This window comes from Salmo salar, chromosome 18 (assembly GCF_965601325.2).
Source record: "Salmo salar chromosome 18, fSalSal1, whole genome shotgun sequence".
Classification (NCBI taxonomy): domain Eukaryota; kingdom Metazoa; phylum Chordata; class Actinopteri; order Salmoniformes; family Salmonidae; genus Salmo; species Salmo salar.
Window position 1 is genome coordinate 63,328,562 of NC_138308.1, and position 26,009 is coordinate 63,354,570.

General features: G+C 40.9%; 1 protein-coding gene across 1 annotated transcript in view; it reads left to right on the top strand.

The window, feature by feature from the left end:
- Positions 1-18,145, top strand: part of etnppl (ethanolamine-phosphate phospho-lyase) — a 34,352-nt gene extending 16,207 nt beyond the window's left edge. Inside the window, exons 7-13 of the mRNA XM_014155455.3 lie at positions 7,829-7,911; positions 8,236-8,461; positions 9,272-9,426; positions 11,014-11,103; positions 11,828-11,958; positions 12,117-12,187; positions 17,519-18,145. Coding sequence (XP_014010930.1) covers positions 7,829-7,911; positions 8,236-8,461; positions 9,272-9,426; positions 11,014-11,103; positions 11,828-11,958; positions 12,117-12,187; positions 17,519-17,623 — 861 coding nt within the window. The 3' untranslated portion in view covers positions 17,624-18,145. The remainder of the gene's footprint in view (positions 1-7,828; positions 7,912-8,235; positions 8,462-9,271; positions 9,427-11,013; positions 11,104-11,827; positions 11,959-12,116; positions 12,188-17,518) is intronic.
- The last annotated feature ends 7,864 nt before the right edge of the window (positions 18,146-26,009 follow it).

A 26,009-nucleotide genomic window follows, 5' to 3' on the forward strand; every position in this document is an offset into this window, starting at 1 on the left:
ATCTCATTCATTCAGTTTTAACAGTAGGAGACTCAAACCACTTTGTAAAGACTGGGGACATCTAGTGGAAGCAATAGGAAGTGCTCAATGAACCATAGCTCACGGTGTGATTAATAGGCAACGTGATGAAGTTGAGTTCAGAATTCAGAATTCCACTTCCTGTTTCGATCTGTCTCGGGGTTTTGACTGCCATATGAGTTCTGTTATACTCACAGACACCATTCAAACAGTTTTAGAAACTTTAGGGTGTTTTCTATCCACAAGTATTAATTATATGCATATCCTAGCTTCTGAGTTTGAGTAGTAGGCCGTTTAAAATGGGCACGAATTGTTTTCAAAATGCGCTGTGGCGCCCCCTATCCTAGGCGACCGTCAAGAGGTTAATATTTGTGACTCACCACATGGATTCGGTCTTATGTAGCATAATGTGAAATGGTGTTTTTTACATTTGATAAAAGTAGAGACTAAGAGGTACAAAATGGTATATCATACGCTGCATTTGAGGAACAATGGGAAAGTAATTATGCTTTGAAATTTGATCAACTTGTAAACTCACTTTTGAGAAAATCACCTTTGAATGTTTTGGTATCTAGTGAAGAGCTCTTCTTTGTCTACACCCATTCAGCATCGCTCACACCCTCTTAAGCTTTAGCCCCACCCATCTTGTTTCCCTCTCGGAGTGCACACTTGACACACTGACCGATGATTTGTTTACATCTGGGTAACATGAAAACAGCCTAACCAGCTCTGCTGGAAACAATTTCATTACGCTTTTTTTTACGTTTACTGACACCGGCCATATTCAACGGGTGTTGTACACACATCACATAACGTTAGCTAACAAGCCAGCCGGCTAATGTTAGCTAGTTAAACAACAATGAACAAAGTTCCAACAATGCCTAACAATAGGCTCTAACTAGAAAAGCAAACAGCTCTGGGAAACGAATAATAACCTCCGCTAGGGAGCCAGCCAGCTAACGTTAGCTAGCTAACTAACAGTACAGTTTAGCTTAAGACATATAGCTAGCTAGGTAAACAATGAACCAAGCTAGGTAAACAACGTTTAAGATCACACGTCACCTAACTCTAGCTAACGAGCGAGCCAGCTAACTTTAGCAAGTTAAACAACCATGAACAAAGTGCCAACAATGCCTTACATTAGGCTCTAACTAGAAAAGCAAATGGCTCTGGGAAACAAATAATAATGTCAGCTAGGGAGCCAGCCAGCTAACGTTAGCTAGCTAGCTAAAAGTACACTTTAGCTTGAAATGAAACCAATTTCTGTCAAAATTATAAACGTGTAATATCTGAAAATTTAGCTAGCTAACGCTAGACTATCTTACCTGTATACATCATCATGCATGATGGACGTGTCTCCCTGTCAGGAATGCCATACGATGGTTGCCCTTAGTTTGAAGATGTAATCCGGAGACAGGTGTTTTCTCCATCTCTTTAGCTATCATACTCTAATTCCACGGATTTCAAAACTTGATCTTCCAGAAAGTGGAGAGCAACACTTATGCAGCTCCACCACACAATAAATAAATAAAAAAGCCTTGTTCAACAGGATTACCAACACAGACTGGCGAGCTCAAATAGACAGAAGCCTTGAATATGGCAGACCAATTTGAACTCCTCTCTCGGCATGTCCAGCCCACTCATTATCTCAGTCAATCATGGCTAGTGGGAAGGTTGCAACTTTTTCTGTGGCTTAACCAATAAGGCTTGCAATTTAGCAATTGTATTCGTATTTACAGATGGCATACAAGTTTGTAATTAAGGCACATGGAAGTTCACATGTTCCAGAAGGCATTTCTGCCAAAAAACGCATTTTGACCCAAAACATTTTTTACGTTCAAACGGCTCTCCTATGAAGTTGTGACTTGCGACACACCTAGTTTCCTGAATCGGGTCACATTTATGACCCACTACCTGGATTCGGTCCTATGTAGCAAAGTTTGAAAGTGTTTTTTACATTGGATAAAAGTGGAGACTCTGAGCTAGAAAATTGTATATCATACACTGCAGTTGAGGAACAATGAGAAAGTAATTATTCTTTGAAAGTTGATAAACTTGTAACCCCACTTTTGAATGTTTTGGTACACCTACTGGAGAGCTCTTCTTTGTCTACACTCATTCAGCTTTGTTCACACCCTCTAAAGCCCCACCCATCTCTTTAAGGATTCACAGTGTAGTGAACAACCAAAGATTTCAAGCCTAAAAGTTGTGAAAGTAGTAGCAAAAATATGTATTACAAATAAACTTTATCTTGTCCTTGGCCTATATCGTAATCTGACTTTGGTGCAGGTCATGTTGTTCATCCCATTACCGTCTCTGGTAAACACACAATATATCAAATAAAATCTAAGTTTATTTGTCACATGCACAGGATACAGAAGGTGTAAACGGTACAGTGAAATGGTTACTTGCATAGTGGGGTCTTTTGTTTAGACATGTAGCTAGCTAGCTCGCTAAACAATGAACCATAATCTCGAATAGCGAGCCACCCAACTAACTTTAGCTAGCTAGCTAACAGTACGCTTGAACTTGCAATTAAAACGACTTTCTGACTAAATTAGCAACTTATAATATCTGAAAATGTAGCTAGATTCTTACCTGTAAACATGGATGAACGCTCCTACCTCTGTCATGGATGCCATGATTGCCCTTAGTTTGAAGATGCAATCCGGAGACAGGTATTTTATCCAACTGCCTTCTTTCTGTGTTCTCTTTGGGAACTCTCCGCATTTGGCAATCATCTCTCTGCTTCCACTAGGCATTCCACTGATTTCAAAACTCGGTCAACTTCTTCTGTGACAACGACACCGTTTTTTCCCCACCATTGTCATCAGAAGACTCTACCATGTCAAATCAAATAAAAGTTTCTTTGTCACGTGCGCTGAATACAACAGGTGTAGACCTTACAGTGAAATGCTTACTTACAGGCTCTAACCAATAGTGCAAAAAAGGTATTAGGTGAACAACAGGTAGGTCAAGAAATAAAACAACAGTAAAAAGACAGGCTATATACAGTAGCGAGGCTATAGAAGTAGCGAGGCTACATACAAACACCGGTTAGTCAGGCTGATTGAGGTAGTATGTACATGTAGATATGGTTAAAGTGACTATGCATATATGATGAACAGAGAGTAGCAGTAACGTAAAAGAGGGGTTGGCGGGTGGTGGGTGGGACACAATGCAGATAGCCCGGTTAGCCAATGTGCGGGAGCACTGGTTGGTCGGCCCAATTGAGGTAGTATGTACATGAATGTATAGCTAAAGTGACTATGCATATATGATAAACAGAGAGTAGCAGCAGCATAAAAAGAGGGGTTGGGGGGCACACAATGCAAATAGTCTGGGTAGCAATTTCATTACCAGTTCAGGAGTCTTATGGCTTGGGGGTAAAAACTGTTGAGAAGGATTTTTGTCCTAGACTTGGCACTCCGGTACCGCTTGCCATGCGGTAGTAGAGAGAACAGTCTATGACTGGGGTGGCTGGGGTCTTTGACAATTTTTAGGGCCTTCCTCTGACACCGCCTGGTGTAGAGGTCCTGGATGGTAGGCAGCTTAGCCCCAGTGATGTACTGGGCCGTACGCACTACCCTCTGTAGTGCCTTGCTGGCAGAGGCCGAGCAATTGCCGTACCAGGCAGTGATGCAACCAGTCAGGATGCTCTCGATGTTGCAGCTGTAGAACCTTTTGAGGATCTCAGGAAAAATGCCAAATATTTTTAGTTTCCTGAGGGGGAATAGGCTTTGTCGTGCCCTCTTCACGACTGCCTTGGTGTTTGGACCATTCTAGTTTGTTGTTGATGTGGACACCAAGGAACTTGAATCTCTCAACCTGCTCCACTACAGCCCCGTCGATGAGAAAGGGGGCGTGCTCGGTCCTCCTTTTCCTGTAGTCCATAATAATCTCCTTAGTCTTGGTTACGTTGAGGGATAGGTTGTTATTCTGGCACCACACGGCCAGGTCTCTGACTTCCTCCCTATAGGCTGTCCCGTCGTTGTCGGTGATCAGGCCTACCAATGTTGTGTCGTCTGCAAACTTAATGATGGTGTTGGAGTCATGCGGCCATGCAGTCGTGGGTGAACAGGGAGTACAGGAGGGGACTGAGCACGCACACCTGGGAGCTCCAGTGTTGAGGATCAGCGTGGCAGATGTGTTGCTACCTACCTTCACCACCTGAGGGCGGCCATCAGGAAGTCCAGGATCCAGTTGCAGAGGGAGGTGTTTAGTCCCAGGATCCTTAGCTTAGTGATGAGCTTTGAGGGTACTATGGTGTTGAACGCTGAGCTATAGTCAATTAATAGCATTCTCACATAAGTGTTCCTTTTGTCCAGGTGGGAAAGGGCAGTGTGGAGTGCAGTAGAGATTGCATCATCTATGGATCTGTTTGGGTGGTATGCAAATTGGAGTGGGTCTAGGGTTTCTGGGATAATGGTGTTGATGTGAGCCATTACCAACCTTTCAAAGCACTTCATGGCTACGGACGTGAGTGCTACGGGTCTGTAGTCATTTAGGCAGGTTGCCTTTGTGTTCTTGGGCACACGGACTATGGTGGTCTGCTTGAAACATGTTGGTATTACAGACTCAATCAGGGACATTTTGAAAATGTCAGTGAAGACACCTGCTAGTTGCTCAGCACATGCCCGGAGCACACGTCCTGGTAATCCATCTGGCCCCGCAGCCTTGTGTATGTTGACCTGTTTAAATGTCTTCCCTGTGGCTCAGTTGGTAGAGCATGGTGTTTGCAACGCCAGCATGGTGTGTGCAACGCCAGGGTTGTGGGTTCAATTCCCATGGGGGGCCAGTACAAAAAAGCAAAACAAAAGGCATGAAATGTATGCATTCACTACTGTAAGTCGCTCTGGATAAGAGCGTCTGCTAAATGATTAAAATGTAAATCAGGGATTTACTCATTGTCTGATTCATTTTCAGAGAGAGTCAGCATGGCACGATCATCCTCCAGAAAGTAGTCCATCTCAACGTTTTCCCACTGAGCTTTATTGATAGTGGTGTTAACTTCAAGGCAGCAATGTTGAGAGCAGTAGCAAAACTTTTTCAGTTTTTCATGATGTCTTTCAAAAAAGCAGCGATAGACAGGATTATCCACACTTACTTAGCAGCTGATGTTATAGACAGAAGCACGTTACATGGCAGACCAATCCGAACATCTCTCAGCATGTCCAGCCCATCCATTATCTCAGCCAATCATGGCTAGCGAGAAGGTTCCTGTATTTTTCCGTGGCTAAACCAACTAGGCTCGTTATTTAACAATTGTATTCATATTTACAGATGGCATACAAGTTTGTTATTAAGGCACATGAAAGTTCACATGTTCCATAAGGCATTTCTGCCAAAAAACATATTTATATTTCTATGCCTCTCCTGTGAAGTAGTGATGTGAGACATACACCTAGTTTCTTGAAACAGGTCACATTTATCTACAGTAGATGGCAGTCTGTCTAGGCTTTAGGTACCTGTACAGGATGACTGCAAGATGTGGTCTTCAAATCTGGACTGTACTTCTAAGTTCTTCTAATGTTTTGTAGTCCAGTGTTGTTTTTCTTAACATGAAATAGCCTAACCATTTACCCATCACACAATGTAGAACATTTGAGGTGCTCAGTTCTGGTGAGCTCCTGCGTAAATCAAGCACTGCCCATACACAAAGGAAGTTGCCTGTTTTTCCCGTTTTTTCCCCCAACACAGGCAATAATAATTGTATCTTCCACCCCTCCTTCTTTTCTCCCTCCCGTCTTTCCTATCTCTTCTCTTGCTGTTTCTCCCACTCTCAGGTCAGGGCCGAGAATGGGCTGCATAGAGGAACTCCACAGATCTGCCTGTCCCCTGGTTACACTGATTTACAGGGGCTCTTCTGGGGCTTCCCAGGGCCAATGACACTGGCTGGCTTAACCTCTTGGGGCTAGGTGGGACGCTAGCGTGCCACCTGTGGTGCACTCCATCAACAGCAGGTGCATTTCAAGAGCGGCAAATTTGAATCCAAATAAATGTCAAAATTCAAATTTTTCAAAAATACAACTATGTTACACCATTTGAAAGATAAACATCTCCTTAATCTAACCACGTTTTACGATTTCAAAAAGGTTTTACGGCGAAAGCATAAATTTAGAGTATGTTAGGACAGTACATTTACAAGAGTTGTGTGTAATGTTTTGTCAAGTCAAAGACAGGGTCACCAAAACCATAAAACCAGCTAAAATGATACACTAACCTTTTACAATCTCCATCAGATGACACTCCTAGGACATTATGTTAGACAATGCATGCATTTTTAGTTCTATCAAGTTCATATTTATATACAAAAACAGCGTTTTACTATGGCATTGATGTTGAGGAAATCGTTTCCCTCCAATAACCGGCAGTCAAGTCAGCGTCACAAATTAAATAATTAAAATTAGAAAACATTGGTAAAATATTATATTGTCATTTAAAGAATTATAGATTTACATCTTTTGAACGCAATCAACTTGCCAGATTTAAAAATAACCTTACTGGGAAATCACACTTTGCAATAATCTGAGCACTGTGCCCAGAAAAATACGCGTTGCGATACAGACTAGACGTCATGTTGGGGAGATCTAAAATCGAAAATACTATGTAAATAATCCATTACCTTTGATTCTCTTCATCAGATGTCACTTCCAGGTATCACAGGTCCATAACGAATGTAGTTTTGTTCAAAAAAGCTCATCATTTATGTCCAAAAATCTCCGTCTCGTTAGCACATGATGTAAGCCAGCCGGACTTCTCGTCATGAACGAGGGGAAAAAATATATTTCCGTTCGTTCAAACATGTCAAACGTTGTATAGCATAAATCATTAGGGCCTTTTTTAACCAGAACATGAATAATATTCAAGGTGGACGAATGCATAGCCTTTTATAACGTATTGGAACGAGGGTACCCAACATGAAGTAGCGCGCCAGGTGTCTAATGGGACATCACCGTTCCATGGCTCTTGTTCGGTCAGATCTCCCTCCAGAAGACTCAAAACACTTTGTAAAGGCTGGTGACATCTAGTGGAAGCAATAGGAAGTGCCAAAATATTCCTAAACCCCTGTGTTTTTCAATGGGAGAGGTTTAAAGTCAATACAACACATCAGGTATCCACTTCCTGTCAGAAAATGTCTCAGGGTTTTGCCTGCCAAATGAGTTCTGTTATACTCACAGACACCATTCAAACAGTTTTGGAAACTTTAGAGTGTTTTCTATCCATATATAATAAGTATATGCATATTCTAGTTACTGGGTAGGATTAGTAACCAGATTAAATCGGGTACATTTTTTTTATCCAGACGTGCAAATGCTGCCCCCTAGACCCAACAGGTTAACCCTCTGTTCCAGGAAAAACCTGGGAGATCCACAGCCAAATCCAATGGAAGGTCCCATCTTTACTTTCTGACATCAATCATTCCCAGTTCAGTAGCAAGATGGAAGTGATGGCAGCCCAAGAAGGCAAAGAGATGGAAATGGATGGATTACAATGCAATTCTCCCAGAAGACAAGCTGGCCTAATGGACCTTTTGCTGTATGATGCAGTCTCATCTTATCCCTTTAACCATATATTTTTCATCTTGTTGCTATTGAGCTTTAAGGCTTAGTGAGATTGTTTTCTTCTTGGCTGGGAGTGGCTAAATGTTAGCCAAAAAGTGAGACTCCACTGTTATGAAAAAGGGAAGAGAGGAATTCACAGGTTCATAGACCTGGGACACTACCTGGGACAAGTCTTTCCCCTATCTGTGTGTGTTGACATAAGGGGAGACATGGTGTTGGGTCTGATGTGCTCTTCTCTTGTGCAGGTTGCTGCTTTTATTGCAGAGTCGCTGCAGAGTTGTGGTGGGCAAGTCATTCCCCCTGCAGGCTACTTCCAGAAAGTGGCACAGTATGTACCAAGAGACTGCATTTACTCACTATAAGACCCCATTTACACCTGCTATTTTTGGATTGCGATTGGACCATCGCCACACTGAAATTGGGTGTTATAAGATGCATTGTGATCTGATTGGCAATCTTATAACTTTTTGGTGGGAATTGGCTAACATTTACATTATTGTTATTTAGGAAAGAGCACAAGAGGCAACTTTTAATTAGATGTATTTTTGTGTTGCAAGTAAATACATTTGTTGTTTTGTAGCTGAAAAATTGCAGCAGTGTGTGTGTGTGCACGAGTACTTCCATACCACTGCACTGTTCCTCTCCCCCACAGACATGTTCACCGGGCTGGTGGCCTATTCATCGCTGACGAGGTGCAGGTGGGATTTGGCCGTGTTGGCACCCACTTCTGGGCCTTCCAGCTACAGGGAGAAGACTTTGTGCCTGACATTGTCACCATGGGCAAACCCATCGGCAACGGGCACCCCATGTCATGTGTGGTCACCACAAGAGAGGTAGCAGAGGCCTTCAAGAACTCTGGCATGGAGTACTTCAACACGGTAAGAGGATTAGCAACCAAGTGGTTACATAAATCGTCAAACGTTAACTTAACTGTTCCTAATGTTTGTACACTGTATTTACAATTAGTTAGCTTCACTCTTTTGCTAGCTACCAAACACTCCTTCCTTCATGCTTGGAGGCAAGAAGGTAGCCATCAAAAGAGTGAAGCTAACTAATTGTAAATACACTGGGTGTACAAAACATTAGGAACACCTTCCTAAAATTGAGTCGTCGTCCCCCCCCCGGCCCTCAGAACAGCCTCAATTCATCGGGGCATGGATTCTACAAGGTGTCGAAAGCATTCCACAGGGATGTTGGCCCATGTTGACTTCAATGCTTCCCACAGTTGTGTCAAGTTGGCTGGATGTCCTTTGGGTGGTTGACCATTCTTGATACACACAGGAAACTGTTGGGCGTGAAAAACCCAGCAGTGTTGCAGTTCTTGACACTACGATACCCTGTACAAAGGCACCTAAATATTTTGTCTTTCCCATTCACCCTCTGAATGACACACATACACAATCCATGTCTCAATTATTTCAAGGCTTAAAAATCCTTATTTGACCTGTCTCCTCCCCTTCAACAACACTGATTGAATTGGATTTAACAAGTGGCATCAATAAGGTATCATAGCTTTCACCTTGATTCACCTAGTCAGTCTATGTCATGGAAAGAGCAGGTGTCCTTAATGTTTTATATACTCAGTATAAATGTAAATAGGTGAAATTTAGCTAATTTGGCCAATTCCCAGCCGATTTGTCTTCCAGTTGTACATGACCTGACTGTTTTCTGCAACTTGGATTTCCCAGTTTGGCGGTAACCCTGTGTCCTGTGCCATTGGCCTTGCTGTGCTGGACGTGATTGAGAAAGAGGATCTCCAAGGCAACGCGCTGCGGGTGGGGGGCTACCTGACGCGACTGTTGGAGCAGCAGAAGGAGAAGCATCCACTGGTGGGGGATATCAGGTCACACACACACACACACACACACACACACACACACACTGCACTGTCCATAACTGCAGGGCTTTCCAGAGGGTGGTGCGGTCAGCACAACGCATCACCGCACTGCCAGCCCTGGACATCTTCGGCACCCACTGTCACAGGAAATCCAAGAAGATCATCAAGAACATCAGCCACCCGAGCCACGTTCTGTTCACCCCTCTATTGTCCAGAAGTCAAGGTCAGTACAGGTGCATCAAAGCTGAGACCAAGAGACTGAAAAACAGCTTTTGAGGATCTGAGGACCCATGCCAAATCTTTTCAGTATCCTGAGGGGGAATAGGTTTTATCGTGCCCTCTTCACGACTGTCTTGGTGTGCTTGGACCATGTTAGTTTGTTGGTGATGTGGACACCAAGGAACTTGAAGCTGTCAACCTGTCCACTACAGCCCCGTCGATGAGAATGGGGGCATGCTCGGTCCTCCTTTTCCTGTAGTCCACAATCATCTCCTTTGTCTTGATCACATTGAGGGAGAGGTTGTTGTCCTGGCACCACCCGGCCAGGTCTCTGACCTCCCTATAGGCTGTCTCGTCGTTGTTGGTGATCAGGCCTACCACTGTGTCATCGGCAAACTTAATGATGGTGTTTGAGTCGTGCCTGTCTGTGCAGTCATGAGTGAACAGCGAGTACAAGAGGGGACTGAGCACGCACCCCTGAGGGGCCCCTGTGTTGAGGATTAGCGTGGCGGATGTGTAGATACCTATCCTTACCACCTGGGTGCGGCCCGTCAGGAAGTCCAGGATCCAGTTGCAGAGGGAGGTGTTTAGTCCCAGGGTCCTTATCTTAGTACCAATGGTCAGCCTGGTACAGCAACTGCACCGCCCTCAACCGCAAGGCTCTCCAGAGGGTAGTGCGGTCTGCACAACGCATCACCGGGCGGCAAACTACCTGCCCTCCATGACACCTACAGCACCCGATGTCACAGGAAGGCCAAAAAGATCATCAAGGACAACAACCACCCGAGCCACTGCCTGTTCATACCGCTATCATCCAGAAGGCGAGGTCAGTACAGGTTCATCAAAGCTGGGACCGAGAGTTTGAAAAACAACTTCTGTCTCAAGGCCATCAGACTGCTAAACAGCAATCACTAACTCAGAGAGGCTGCTGCCTACATTGAGACCCAATCACCGGACACTTTAATAAATGGATCACTAGTCACTTTAAACAATGCCACTTTAATAATGTTCACATATCTCACATTACTCATATCACATGTATATACTGTATTTTATACTATCTACTGTACCTTGCCTATGCTGCTCGGCCATCGCTCATCCATATACTTATATGTGCATATTCTCATTCACCCCTTTAGCTTTGTGTGTATTAGGTAATTGTTGGGGAATTGTTAGATTACTTGTTAGAAATTACTGCACTGTTGGAACTAGAAGCACAAGCATTTCGCTACATGTGCATTTCCTGACACCACACTCCGAGGGCCCTCAGGATTCTTAGAAATGCAGCTGGTAACAACACGTTCAACATGACAGAGGTTCACAAAAGCTCTGTGTGTGTCAGGGGTCAGACTGTGATGATGTAATGTCTAATAGGGGTCGTGGCCTGTTTGTTGGGGCGGAGCTTGTGAGAGATCGGGTGAAACTGACCCCTGCTACAGCGGAAGCCCAGGACATAATTTACAAGTGAGTGACTCATTTAGGCCCTTTTTAGACATTTATAAAACGTACTTCGTTTTTATACTGCATTTTAGCATATGGTCAGTTCTTAAAATGAGATTAAACACAGTTTATAAAATGTCTGCACATTTATCAAGCCATGTAAATCACACATAGAAGCATGTTTTATCAATTAGAATCATGTTAAATCAAATAGCACATTTTCAAATCAAGAATAGGTTTTTAATTCACAATTTGCCATGGATTCCGACTTATTTTTTTAGGATCAAGTTCTGTGAGTATTTTTAAGACCCATGTTGGTTTCGGTTTCAAACATCACATGATACCGGTGATGTGTCGTATTGTAATGATCTGAATAAAAGTTTATAAATTGAGCAATGCAGAAGCACACATGAACTACGTGCAGTTGTTATATGAGCATATTAAGACCAAAAATCGTTGTGCACCTACTAGTTGTAGTGTTACAACACCGTTTATGTAAACGTTTGGACATACTCGTCATTGACAGCCATTGTCTCAACCCCAGTGTAAACGTGGCTATAGTTGGCTGTACTATAGTAAACTAAACCATAGTTTAGCACTTGGGGGATGGTCTTAAGTCAAGAAACATATCTTCTCTTGAAAATCTTAATTGTAATTGATCCACTAGAGACTTGTAGACCCAGAACAGATATTGCAGTATGCTTGTTTCATTAGGACAAATATGGAGTTCCAAACTCTGTTTCCCCAGACTGAAGGAACAACACATCCTACTAAGTGCAGATGGTCCTCATCGCAATGTCCTCAAGTTCAAACCACCCATGTGCTTCTCTGAGGAGGACGCCGACATGGTCGTGGAAAAGATTGACCAGATTCTCACAGGTACTCTTAATGCCCCTCTGAGTTTGTGAGCTGTTGTCTGGAAAGTATTAGAAACCACATCCTTCTTTCTCTTGTCCATTATTCAAAATGCTTGTAGTGTCATGTCACTGTAGTACCATGGCAAGAAGTTTTATTATGAGGATTTTTTTTTTTTACAGACATTGAGAAGGCGTTGGGGTTACAAATGCCCTCCACAGTACATACAAAGAATGGAAGCCGTAAGAGAAATGTAAGTCTGGCCCAGTTCATATAGGCCCTAGCTCCTTCCCCTCAATCTCTTTGGCATTCACATATCTAATTTTAGCAGTACCAGTGTGTCGCCACTGATTATGTTAATGTATTGTGATATTTTTTTGGAACTGAGTTTCCATAGCTAGGGCTGACACTTAGGACTTGAGAAGAGCAGAACCAATGAACCCTGCATCATCAATACAGTTGCTCTGTGAGAAGGTGTTAACTGTGGAAGGTGTTAACCCATGTTCACAGTTAGCCATTGTTATTTAAATGCTGGCTGAAAAGTACTAGTGGCCTCGCCTTGGTCCCAAGTCAGAGCAAGTCATCGGAGGCCATGGCCCAGTGAGTCACTCTCTGGAGCCGGGCAGTGGAAGTGGAAAACAAAAGTCTGAGCCTTTTTAGTAAAACACCAGGGTAAATCCTTAGTGGAAATTCACCATAATGGTGCATATATACGAAGAACTTACCACACACCAGGGTGTCATTTGCTCTAGTCAGTCCTTCTAGGATTCTGCAATTGCCAATTGTTTTTCAAAATTAACAATTTCCTGCATATTATGCGAGAACTCGCAATTTTCACCAATCACTGCCCATTTACCACATAATTTGGTTCAATCAAGCCAAACCTTTTCCCACGTCAGCGCATTTTTGTGACAAATTGGACAAAATCATTGCATATTGCCATGCAAAATATCACAATTGCTGCAGCAAAATCAAGCATTTTTGCCTGCAAATATCACAAAAAGTTCCCACGATATCCTGGAGGGACTGTCTAGTGTAATTGTTTCCATTAGGAGTGTGACACTAAAGACTTGGGGTGAGCAGAATCAACAACCTCTGAATCATCAAGACAGTTGCTTTGTCAGAAGATGTTAAAGTTAGGTTAGCTATTGTTTATGTAATTGCCAGATGAATAGTACCAGTGGCCTTGCCTTGGCTCCAAGTCAGAGCAGGTCCGTCAGAACCATGGCCCACAAATCAATGAATAAGAATTATGTTATACATATCTACAGTTGAAGTCGGAAGTTTACATACACTTAGGTTGGAGTCATTAAAACTCATTTTTCAACCACTCCACAAATTTCTTGTTAACAAACTATAGTTTTGGCAAGTCGGTTAGGACATCTACTTTGTGCATGACAAGTAATTTTTCCAACAATTGTTTACAGACAGATTATTTCACTTATAACTCACTGTATTACAATTCTAGTGGGTCAGAAGTTTACATACACTAAGTTGACTGTGCCTTTAAACAGCTTTGAATATTCCAGAAAATGATGTCATGGCTTTGGAAGCTTCTGATAGGCTAATTGACATCATTTGAGTCAATTGGAGGTGTACCTGTGGATGTATTTCAAGGCCTACCTTCAAACTCAGTGCCTCTTTGCTTGACATCATGGGAAAATCAAAATAAATCAGCCAAGACATCAGAAAAGAAATTGCAGACCTCCACAAGTCTGGACCATCCTTGGGAGCAATTTCCAAATGCCTGAAGGTACCACGTTCATCTGTACAAACAATAGTACATAAGTATAAACACCATGGGACCACGCAGCCATCATAACGCTCAGGAAGGAGACGCGTTCTGTCTCCTAGAGATGAACGTACTTTGGTGCGAAAAGTGCAAATCAATCCCAGATGCTGGAGGAAACAGGTACAAAAGTATCTATATCCAGAGTAAAACGAGTCCTATATTGACATAAATTGAAAGGCCGCTCAGCAAGGAAGAAGCCACTGCTCCAAAATCACCATAAAAAAGAAAGCCAGACTACGGTTTGCAACTGCACATGGGGACAAAGATCGTTCTTTTTGGAGAAATGTCCTCTGGTCTGATGAAAAACAAATAGAACTGTTTGGCCATAATGACCATCGTTATGTTTGGAGGAAAAAGGGGGAGGCTTGCAAGCCGAAGAACACCATCCCAACCGTGAAGCACATGGGTGGCAGCATCATGTTGTTGGGGTGCTTTGTTGCAGGAGGGACTGGTGCACTTTACAAAATAGATGGCATCATGAGGATGGAAAATTATGTATATATATTGAAGCAACATCTCAAGACATCAGTCAGGAAGTTAAAGCTTGGTCGCAAATGGGTCTTCCAAATGGACAATGACCCCAAAAACACTTCCAAAGCTGTGGCAAAATGACTTAAAGACAACCAAGTCAAGGTATTGGAGTGGCCATCACAAAGCCCTGACCTTAATCCTATAGAAAATTTGTGGGCAGAACTGAAAAAGAGTGTGCGAGCAAGGAGGCCTACAAACTTGACTCAGTTACACCAGCTATGTCAGGAGGAATGGGCCAAAATTCACCCAACTTATTGTGGGAAGGTTGTGGAAGGCTACCAGAAACATTTGACCCAAGTTAAACAATTTAAAGGCAATGCTACCAAATAGAAGAAATAAAAGCTGAAATAAATCATTCTCTCTACTATTTTTCTGATATTTCACATTCTTAAAATAAAGTGGTGATCCTAACTAACCTAAGACAGGGAATTTTTACTGGGATTAAATGTCAGGAATTGGGAAAAAACTGAGTTTAAATGTAGTTGGCTAAGGTGTATGTAAACTTCCGACTTCAACTGTATATGCACATCAATTACACAATACATGTGAATCATATGAAACAAACACATTCTTCAGTAAAAAAGCACCTCTAACATCTGCCTGAATGCTGGCCTTCGCCTCTTCACTGTTGACGTTGAGGCTGGTGTTTTGCGAGTACTATTTAATGAAGCTGCCAGTTGAGGACTTGTGAGGTGTCTGTTTCTCAAACTATGGGATAAAACGGTTCTGGTTACCAGAGGGAGGGAGGAAGAGGCTGTGTTTGTTTTAATACTTTTTATAAAATTATATTTAAAAATATGAAATGACAGCTGCTTTTTTTCTTTTAATTTTTTTTCTTTTAATCCACACCCCCTCCCAAAATGGCTGCTGTGCCATTTCTTCCCCTTGCATTACTTGACAAAGATACAGAAAAACTAGATGTGTAAATCTAGTAAGTCCAGAACTGGCATAGTCCTTTAATGGGTCCTTTAAGACAACGGGGCAGATATTGCTCAGTTGTGCACCGGGGCCTCCCACTCCTCTTTCTATTCTGGTTAGGGCCAGTTTGTGCTGTTCTGTGAAGGGAGTAGTTCACAGCATTGAACGTGATCTTCAGTTTCTTGGCAATTTCTCAGAACAAGAATAGACTGACGAGTTTCAAAAGAAAGGTCTTTGTTTCTGGCAATTTTGAGCCTGTAATCGAACCCACAAATGCTGATGCTCCAGATGCTCAACTAGTCTAAAGAAGGCCCGTTTTATTTATTCTTTAATAAGCACAACAGTATTCAGCTGTGCTAACATAATTGCAAAAGGGTTTTCTAATGATCAATTAACCTTTTAAAATTATAAACTTGGATTAGCTAACACAACGTGCCATTGAACACAGGAGAGATGGTTGCTGATAATGGGCCTCTGTACGCCTATGTAGATATTCCATTAAAAATCTGCCATTTCCAACTACAATAATAATTTACAACATTAACAATGTCTACACTGTATTTCTGATCAATTAATTGTATGTTAATTTAATGGACAAAAAAATTAGCTTTTCTTTCAAAAACAAGGACATTTCTAAGTGACCCCAAACTTTTGAATGGTAGTGTACAGTTGTGCCCAAAGGTTTTTAGAATGACACAAATATTCATTTCCACAAAGTTTGCTGCTTCAGTGTCTTTAGATATTTTTGTCAGATTTCCTTTGGAATACTGTAGTATAATTACAAGCATTTCTTAAGTGTCAAAGGCTTTTATTGACAATTACATGAAGTTGATGCAAACTAGCTAGCTACGCCCAGGACCAGAGTTGGACCAGAGCTAGTGCAGACCAGAGCAGAAGTTTGTGTTTGTATTTATTATGGATCCCCATTAGCTGCTTCAAAAGCAGCAGCTACTCTTCCTGGGGTCCAGCAAAATTAAGGCAGTTTATACAATTTTAAAAACATTACAATACATTCACAGATTTCACAACACACTGTGTGCCCTCAGGCCCCTACTCCACCACTACCACATATCTACTGTACTAAATCCATGTGTATGTATAGTGTGTATGTTATCATGTGTGTGTGTATGCATGTGTCTGTGCCAATGTTTGTGTTGCTTCATAGTCCCCGCTGTTCCATAAGGTGTTTATTTATTTATTTTTTAAATCAAATTTTACTGCTTGCGTCAGTTACTTGATGTGGAATAGAGTTCATTTACATTTTAGTCATTTAGCAGACGCTCTTATCCTATTTTACGAGCCTAGTGGTTAGAGCATTGGACCAGTAACCGAAAGGTTGCTGGCTCGAATCCCCGAGCTGACAAGGTACAAATCGGTCACTCTGCCCCTGAACAAGGCAGTTAACCCACTGTTACCCGGTAGGACGTCATTGTAAATAAGAATTTGTTCTCAACTGACTTGCCTAGTTAAATAAAGGTACAATTTAAAAAACAGAGATAACAGTGGAATACAAATGTGTGGTCACACGATTATTACAGACTATACCCCTGGAAATATGGTTATCTGTAGCAGTACGATGATAACGCTGTGAAATAGTTGGAATGAGATGAGTTACCTGAGCAGGGGTTTGGCTGTATTTGAGTCAATATTTTATAAGATAACTTTTTCCCTTTCCATATTTCAATGCAAGCCATCGCTCTTGTAAAACTGGGGCTTCTCACAAAAGTGGTCAACTTGTCAATGTACTCCAAATCCATTGAGAAATAGTAGCATTTAAGGCAGAAGAGATGACTAAAGCATTCCATTCCATGACCTATTCTTGGTAGCGGCCCGGAAATGAGAACCTGCTTGCCTGTCTCCTTTAACCTGCCTATGAGCGCTCTGAAGTCATCTTTTACAAACATGAATGACTACTGTGTGAGCATTCAGGTGCTTCTCCATCACCACACGGACCTGGTATTATTATAATATAGTATTATCTTTTCAGATCTGTGGACACAGAAGGTTTGTGGCAGCGTAAGTTTGTGGCAGCTTAATTGGGGAGAACGGGCTCGTGGTAATGGCTGGCGTGGAATCAGTGGAACAATATCAAATACATCAAACACATGGTTTCCAGGTGTTTGATGCCATTCCATTTGCTCAGTTCCGGCCATTATTATGAGCCCTTCTCACCTCAGAAGCCTCCTGTGGTGAACACTGAAAGGGTGGGTGTTAGGGGAAAGAGCTAAAGGAAATGGAACCAGGAGGGAGAAAGATGATACTGAGAATGCAGCAAAATGTTACACATACTGTATGCCTTCAGATTCATCCATATTGTTCTCAACATGTTCATTTGATCACAAGGTTCAACCTGAGGAAAACGGATGTCATCATTCAAATGGAATAGGCCATAGCTGTGATACGTCTCAACAGCATGCCTCTCAGCAAAACAAAAGGCTGAGGCCTTAATGGACTTGTGGAGTTTTGCTACTAAGACCTGAATAGTGTGCCCTGCGCACTTACATGTTTCGATGGATAAAGGAAGCGACTTCATTCTCAAATCTATAATGACTTTTGTAAGCATTTATAATATGTTAGTTACACGTTGATGTTATAATCTTAATCTCAGGTACTTTGAAATGTGATTGGAAATTTGGACAGGCATGTATAAGGCCTGCTGTTCCTCCTTATAGAGACAGAATGCAAATGAACTAGAAACCCATACTGACAGTGAGGAACAAACTTAATGTGCTAATGTCCAGGATGTCTTTAGAGTCATGCATTGATCCCTCACTGTGACTTCATATTAAATAGTAAATGTCAATGATTACAAATGCTAACTTTTTCAAAGTATCATAATGAAATATAAAGAGCATGATAGGAGGCCTACTGAAAACACTATAAAGTAGTATTGGCCATTGTCATGTTATTGCCCACATTTAGAGAGGTTCTTCAATGAAATGTCAAATAAATAATGCAGAGAGAATTGTTTATCTTTGTGTCTAGCAGCCTCTTGTGTACATTGAAAGAAAATGCTGAGGAGCAGAGTTGGCTACACAGAAACCTTGGACAAGACATGGTGCACTGCTATGCTAATTGTGGCAAGAACAAGTACCAAAACACTTAGTTAATAGCCCAGGCATTTATTTGCTTAAATCACGGAACACAACAGGTGCTTGTTAGAGACAGTCTTCTATTTTAGCTTTCTCATTTGTATAGTTAATTGTTTAACCTCTTGGGGCTAGGTGGGACGCTAGCGTGCCACCCGTGGTGCACTCCATCAACAGCAGGTGCATTTCAAGAGCGGCAAATTTGAATCCAAATAAATGTCAAAATTCAAATTTTTCAAAAATACAACTATGTTACACCATTTGAAAGATAAACATCTCCTTAATCTAACCACGTTTTACGATTTCAAAAAGGTTTTACGGCGAAAGCATAAATTTAGAGTATGTTAGGACAGTACATTTACAAGAGTTGTGTGTAATGTTTTGTCAAGTCAAAGACAGGGTCACCAAAACCATAAAACCAGCTAAAATGATACACTAACCTTTTACAATCTCCATCAGATGACACTCCTAGGACATTATGTTAGACAATGCATGCATTTTTAGTTCTATCAAGTTGATATTTATATCCAAAAACAGCGTTTTACTATGGCATTGATGTTGAGGAAATCGTTTCCCTCCAATAACCGGCAGTCAAGTCAGCGTCACAAATTAAATAATTAAAATTAGAAAACATTGGTAAAATATTATATTGTCATTTAAAGAATTATAGATTTACATCTTTTGAACGCAATCAACTTGCCAGATTTAAAAATAACCTTACTGGGAAATCACACTTTGCAATAATCTGAGCACTGCGCCCAGAAAAATACGCGTTGCGATACAGACTAGACGTCATGTTGGGGAGATCTAAAATCGAAAATACTATGTAAATAATCCATTACCTTTGATTCTCTTCATCAGATGTCACTTCCAGGTATCACAGGTCCATAACGAATGTAGTTTTGTTCAAAAAAGCTCATCATTTATGTCCAAAAATCTCCGTCTCGTTAGCACATGATGTAAGCCAGCCGGACTTCTCGTCATGAACGAGGGGAAAAAATATATTTCCGTTCGTTCAAACATGTCAAACGTTGTATAGCATAAATCATTAGGGCCTTTTTTAACCAGAACATGAATAATATTCAAGGTGGACGAATGCATACTCTTTTATAACGTATTGGAACGAGGGTACCCAACATGAAGTAGCGCGCCAGGTGTCTAATGGGACATCATCGTTCCATGGCTCTTGTTCGGTCAGATCTCCCTCCAGAAGACTCAAAACACTTTGTAAAGGCTGGTGACATCTAGTGGAAGCAATAGGAAGTGCCAAAATATTCCTAAACCCCTGTGTTTTTCAATGGGATAGGTTTAAAGTCAATACAACACATCAGGTATCCACTTCCTGTCAGAAAATGTCTCAGGGTTTTGCCTGCCAAATGAGTTCTGTTATACTCACAGACACCATTCAAACAGTTTTGGAAACTTTAGAGTGTTTTCTATCCATATATAATAAGTATATGCATATTGTAGTTACTGGGTAGGATTAGTAACCAGATTAAATCGGGTACATTTTTTTTATCCAGACGTGCAAATGCTGCCCCCTAGACCCAACAGGTTAATACCAGCTTTTCTTGTACTAATATGTTATCATTTGCACACGGTGTCACATTTATTTTGTCTTAGTATGCCTGTATAAAATAAAATACAACTTTTCCTTGACAGGATATTCATTGACCTCCGACTGTGCCTTTCCGGAAGTTAATACTTTCACTACTAGAGGGCGATCTGCCAATTTCTAGTGGTCTGTACTCCCAAAATAGTTTTTGTGCTTGCCAGTTAGCTAGCAGTTCTCAGCGCTAGCAGTGTCTTACAGCTGATAAAAATTGATGATTTCAGTAAATACTCAAAAATTATGGCATTATTTAATGTAACAAATCAAACATTAAACCTCGTAAACAATTCATAGTAACCTTTAGATCCAGCGTTAATTTGAAACAGGTGTTTATTTGCTGAAATGTGTGACATTGGCTGGCTATTAAAAGGAACGGGGCTATTTGAGACTCAGCAAGTTTTAAGGTACATCAGGTTCCTATTGCCCAATATTGCTAAAGTTTGATCAATGCAACACTGAAGTGTAGGGGACATTTGTCCTAAAATATTGGTTTTGTCTTTGGTGAACACATTTGCAAGGATAATTATTATATTATATTAAAGACAATTATTATCCTAATGTGCAGTAATAACATAAAAAGGTAATAAAATAGATACTGTATTTATGAATACATACTTTCTTGAATTTATAACCATCATAAAAAGTGTTACTAATGGTACAATAGGTTAAGGTGGGTCACTGTTGTTCAGCCAAATGCACCACTAACACAGAATCTCCCAAGGTTCTGTTTTGTTCCCACTTTTGTATATTTCATAAGTTCTTACAGACTGTAAATTAAATGTTCCTATGACAGCCCCTGTCAGCCTTCTGCAAAATGACAAGAAACACTATGGTCCAGTCCTAGATGACTTTGTCTAGTGATGTGATAGATCACATTTAGGGCCTCGTTGCACTACATTACTTTGATTAGCCTTCCCTGTGGCTCAGTTGGTAGAGCATGGTGTTTGCAATGCCAGGGTTGTGGGTTCAATTCCCACGGGGGGCCAGTAGGAAAAAAATAAAAAATGTATGCATTCACTACTGTAAGTCGCTCTGGATAAGAGCGTCGGCTAAATGTGATGACAAACTAGGTCCAGGAGAGATACAGTGAGGGGAAAAAATAGAAGATCTGCAAAGAGGAGTGGGACAAAATCCCTCCTGAGATGTGTGCAAAACTGGTGGCCAACTTCAAGAAACGTCTGACCTCTGTGATTGCCAACAAGGGTTTTGCCTCCAAGTACTAAGTCATGTTTTGCAGAGGGGTTAAATACTTATTTCCCTCATTAAAATGCAAATAATTTTGTAACATTTTTGACATGCGTTTTTCTGGATTTTTTTGTTGTTATTCTGTCTCTCACTGTTCAAATAAACCTACCATTAAAATTATAGACTGATCATTTCTTTGTAAGTGGGCAAACATACAAAATCAGCAGGGGATCAAATACTTTTTTCCCTCACTGTACTTGTGAAGTGTAAAGAGAGATACATACAAATCTCTCTTTTAAGACATGCTCCAGAATTTTATCAACTAGTTAGTATTTTTTAAACTTCCTGCATTGGGCTGGAAGTGTCAATGTGTAGTTCATACATGTATAATGTATGAGCAGAATTACTGTTTTATCTCAATTAGCCAAGAGTGTGCAAAGCTGTCATCAAGGCAAAGGGTGGCTACTTTGAAGAATATAAAATCTAAAATCTATTTTGATTTGTTTAACACTTTTTTGGTTGCTACATGATTCAATATGTGTTATTTCATAGTGTTGATGTCTTCACTATTATTCTACAATGTAGAATATAGTAAAAATAACGACAGTTGAAGTCAGAAGTTAACATAGACTTAGGTTGGAGTCATTAAAACTTGTTTTTCAACCATTCCACAAATTTCTTGTTAACAAACTATAGTTTTGGCAAGTCGGTTTGGACATCGACTATGTGAATGACAAGTCATTTTTCCAACAATTGTTTCCATTGTTTTCACTGTATCACAATTCCAGTGGGTCAGAAGTTTACATACACTAAGTTGACTGTGCCTTTAAACAGCTTGGAAAATTCCAGAAAATTATGTCATGGCTTTTGAAGTTTCTGTTAGGCAAATTGACATAATTTGAGTCAATTGGAGGTGTACCTGTGGATGTATTTCAAGGCCTACCTTCAAACTCAGTGCCTCTTTGCTTGACATCATGGGAAAATCAAAAGAAATCAGCCAAGACCTCAAATAAATAATTGTAGACCTCCACAAGTCTGGTTCATCCTTGGGAGCAATTTCCAAACGCCTGAAGGTACCCACATTTTCAATGGTGTGTTCAAATAATAAAAAATCTAAACACCTTAAACAGATAAAATGAGAGAAAAAAAAATATATAGGGGGAAAAAACACAGTACCAGTCAAAAGTTAGGACACACCTACTCATTCAAGGGTTTTTTCTTCATTTTTACTATTTTCTACATCATGAAGACATCAAAACTATGAAATAACACATATGGAACCAAAAAAGTGTTAAACAAATCAAAATAGATTTTGCCTTGATGACAGCTTTGCACACGCTTGGCATTCTCTCAACCAGCTTCATGAGGTAGTCACTTGGAATGCATTTCAATTAAACAGGTGTGCCTTGTTAAAAGTTAATGTGGAATTTCTTTACCTCTTATTGCGTTTGAGCCAATCAATTGTGTTGTGACAAGGTAGGAGTGGTATACCAAATAGGGATAAGTCCATATTATGGCAAGAACAGCTCAAATAAGCAAAGAGAAATGACAGTCCATCATTACTTTAAGACATAAAGGTCAGTAAATCCGGAAAATTTCAAGAACTTTGAATGTTTTTTCAAGTGCAGTTGCAAAAACCATCAAGCGCTATGATGAAACTGGCTCTCATGAGGACCGCCACAAGAAAAGAAGACCCAGAGTTACCTCTGCTGCAGAGGATAAGTTCATTAGAGTTACCAGCCTCAGAAATCTGCAATTAACTGCACCTCAGATTGCAGCCCAAATAAATGCTTCACAGAGATAAAGTAATAGACACATCTCAATATCAACTGTTCTGGGGAGACTGCATGAATCAGGCCTTTGTGGTCGAATTGCTGCAAAGAAACCACTACTAAAGGACACCAATATGAAGAAGAGACTTGCTTGTGCCAAGAAACACGAGCAATGGACATTAGACCGGTGGAAATCTGTCCTTTGGTCTGATGAGTCCAAATTTCAGATTTTTGGTTCCAACCGCCGTGTCTTTGTGAGCAGCAAAGTAGGTGAATGGATGATCTCTGAATGTGTGGTTCCCACCGTGAAGCATGGAGGAGGTGTGATGGTATGGGGGTGCTTTTCTGGTGATACTGTCAGTGATTTATTTAGAATTCGAAGGCACACTTAACCAGCATGGCTACCACAGCATTCTGCAGTGATACGCCATCCCATCTGGTTTGCGCTTAGTGGGACAATCATTTTTTTTCAACAGGACAATGACCCAACACACCTCCAAGAGAGTGATGGAGTGCTGCATCAGATGACCTGGCCTCCACAATCACCCGACCTCAACCCAATTGAGATGGTTTCGGATGAGTTGGACCGCAGAAAAGTAAAAGCGGCCAACAAGTGCTCAGCATGTGGGAACTCCTTCAAGACTGTTGGAAAAGCATTGCAGGTGACTACCTCATGAAGCTGGTTGAGAGAATGCCAAGTGTGCAAAGCTGTCATCAATGTAAAGGGTGGCTACTATGAAAAATATCAAAAATAAAGTATACTTTGATTTAACACTTTTTTGGTTGCTACACGATTCCATTTGTGTTATTTCATAGTTTTGATGTCTTCACTATTTCTACAATGTAGAAAATTGTCAAAATAAAGAAAAACCTTAGAATGGGTTGGTGTGTCCAAACTTTTGACTGGTACTGTATGATTATAATCTCTGAACAGAAAGATGCTGATACACTTTCGATATTTTCTTGTAGCTTTAATGTTTTCCACTGTGAATTTTATTCGTACTACAACAAATACCACTTACAGATATGAGTGATATGATTTGCTGCTGAAAATTAAGACTACCTTTAGTGAATGTAGGTTTTTCCCCATACATCCTTAGGTCAGAGATTTCTGTATGAGTATATATAAACTCAGCAAAAAAATCCTCTCACTGTCAACTGCATTTATTTTAAGCAAACTTAACATGTGTAAATATTTGTACGAACATAACAAGATTCAACAACTGAGACATAAACTGAACAAGTTCCACAGATATGTGACTAACAGAAATGGAATAATGTGTCCCTGAAGAAAGGGGGGGGGGTAAATAGTTTGCCAATGAACATCTGAATGATTCAGAGGACAACTGGGTGAAAGTGTTGTGGTCAGATGAGACCAAAATGGAGCTCTTTGGCATCAACTCAACTCGCCGTGTTTGGAGGAGGAGGAATGCTGCCTATGACCCCAAGAACACCATCTCCACCGTCAAACATGGAGGTGGAAACATTATGCTTTGGGGGTGTTTTTCTGCTAAGGGGACAGGACAACTTCACCGCATCATTTGACGGGGCCATGTATTGTCAAATCTTGGGTGAGAACCTCCTTCCCTCAGCCAGGGCATTGAAAATGGGTCGTGGATGGGTATTCCAGCATGACAATGACCCAAAACACACGGCCAAGGCAACAAAGGAGTGGCTCAAGAAGAAACACATTAAGGTCCTGGAGTGGCCTAGCCAGTCTCCAGACCTTAATCCCATAGAAAATCTGTTGAGGGAGCTCAAGGTTTGAGTTGCTAAACATCAGCCTTGAAACCTTAATGACTTGGAGAAGATCTGCAAAGAGGAGTGGGACAAAATCCCTCCTGAGATGTGTGCAAACCTGGTGGCCAACTACAAGAAACGGCTGACCTCTGTGATTGCCAACAAGGGTTTTGCCATCAAGTACTAAGTCATGTTTTGCAGAGGGGTCAAATACTTATTTCCCTTATCTAAAGGCAAATCATTTTATACAATTTTTGACATGCGTTTTTCTGGATTTTTTTGTTGTTATTCTGTCTCTCACTGTTCAAATAAACCTACCATTAAAATTATAGACTGATCATTTCTTTGTAAGTGGCCAAACGTATGTCACATCCTGACCAGCAGAGGGAGTAATTGTATTAGTTTTGGTCAGGACGTGGCAGAGGGTTTGTGTTTTGTATGTATTTCTACGTTCTGTCTAGGTTAGTTTTTCTATGATTAGGTTTGGGTGCTGGACTCTCAATTGGAGGCAGGTGTTTTTAATTGCCTCTGATTGGGAGTCCTATAAGTAGGTGTGTGTTTGGTTTGTCATTTGTGGGTAGTTGCATTTTGCACTGCTGTTGTAAGTATAGCCTGTGAAACTGGCGTTCTTTGTTTTCCTCATGTTCACATTTATTTAATAAATATATATGTTGAACATGCAACCCGCTGCGCCTTGGTCCTCGCTACATAACGACAGCCGTTACAACGTACAAAATCAGCAGGGGATCAAATACTTTAATACAACAGGGGATCAAATACTGTATTCCCCAGGTCGTTGCTGTGAATGAGAATGTGTTCTCAGTCAACTTCTGTTAAAATAATGGATAAAAAAAATATAAATCAGGGGGAACCTAAATTATTTTCCAATCATTTCGTTCTGAACAGAGCCATTTGTTTTTTAGTTTCGTTCCACTGTTCCGACCAACAAGATAAAGTTCTGAACCGGTTCGAACCCAAAATATGTACCAGTTTATATCGTTCCTTTCAGTTCATTTTAAACCTCTTAAAATTTGTTTAAACATTTAGATCAACATTAAAATTACTATAGTGAGGATAGAACAGCTTGTGGGTAACCATTTAATCTTCATAGGAAAGTTGTTAAGAGGAAATGGTATTTTGCCATGACAGCATGGTTTAATCATAATGAAAGACAAACACACTGTGCTGCCAGTCACTATGGAGAGAAGTGTGGGGCGTGAGATGCGACTGAAATTTTGCGGGTGGGGAGAGATCTAGAGGTTGGAGGCTTGGCTTGAAGAGGAGGCTTGACTTGCATTATCGGAGTTATGCCCACATAATTATACCTATGGAGGAGCGGCTTCGATGGAGGAACTTTGAACCTCTGAGAATAGCCTTAACTAGCTGGAATTAAAAACACCTCTTACCTTTTTAGTAACTCCAATGTGAAACCTAAC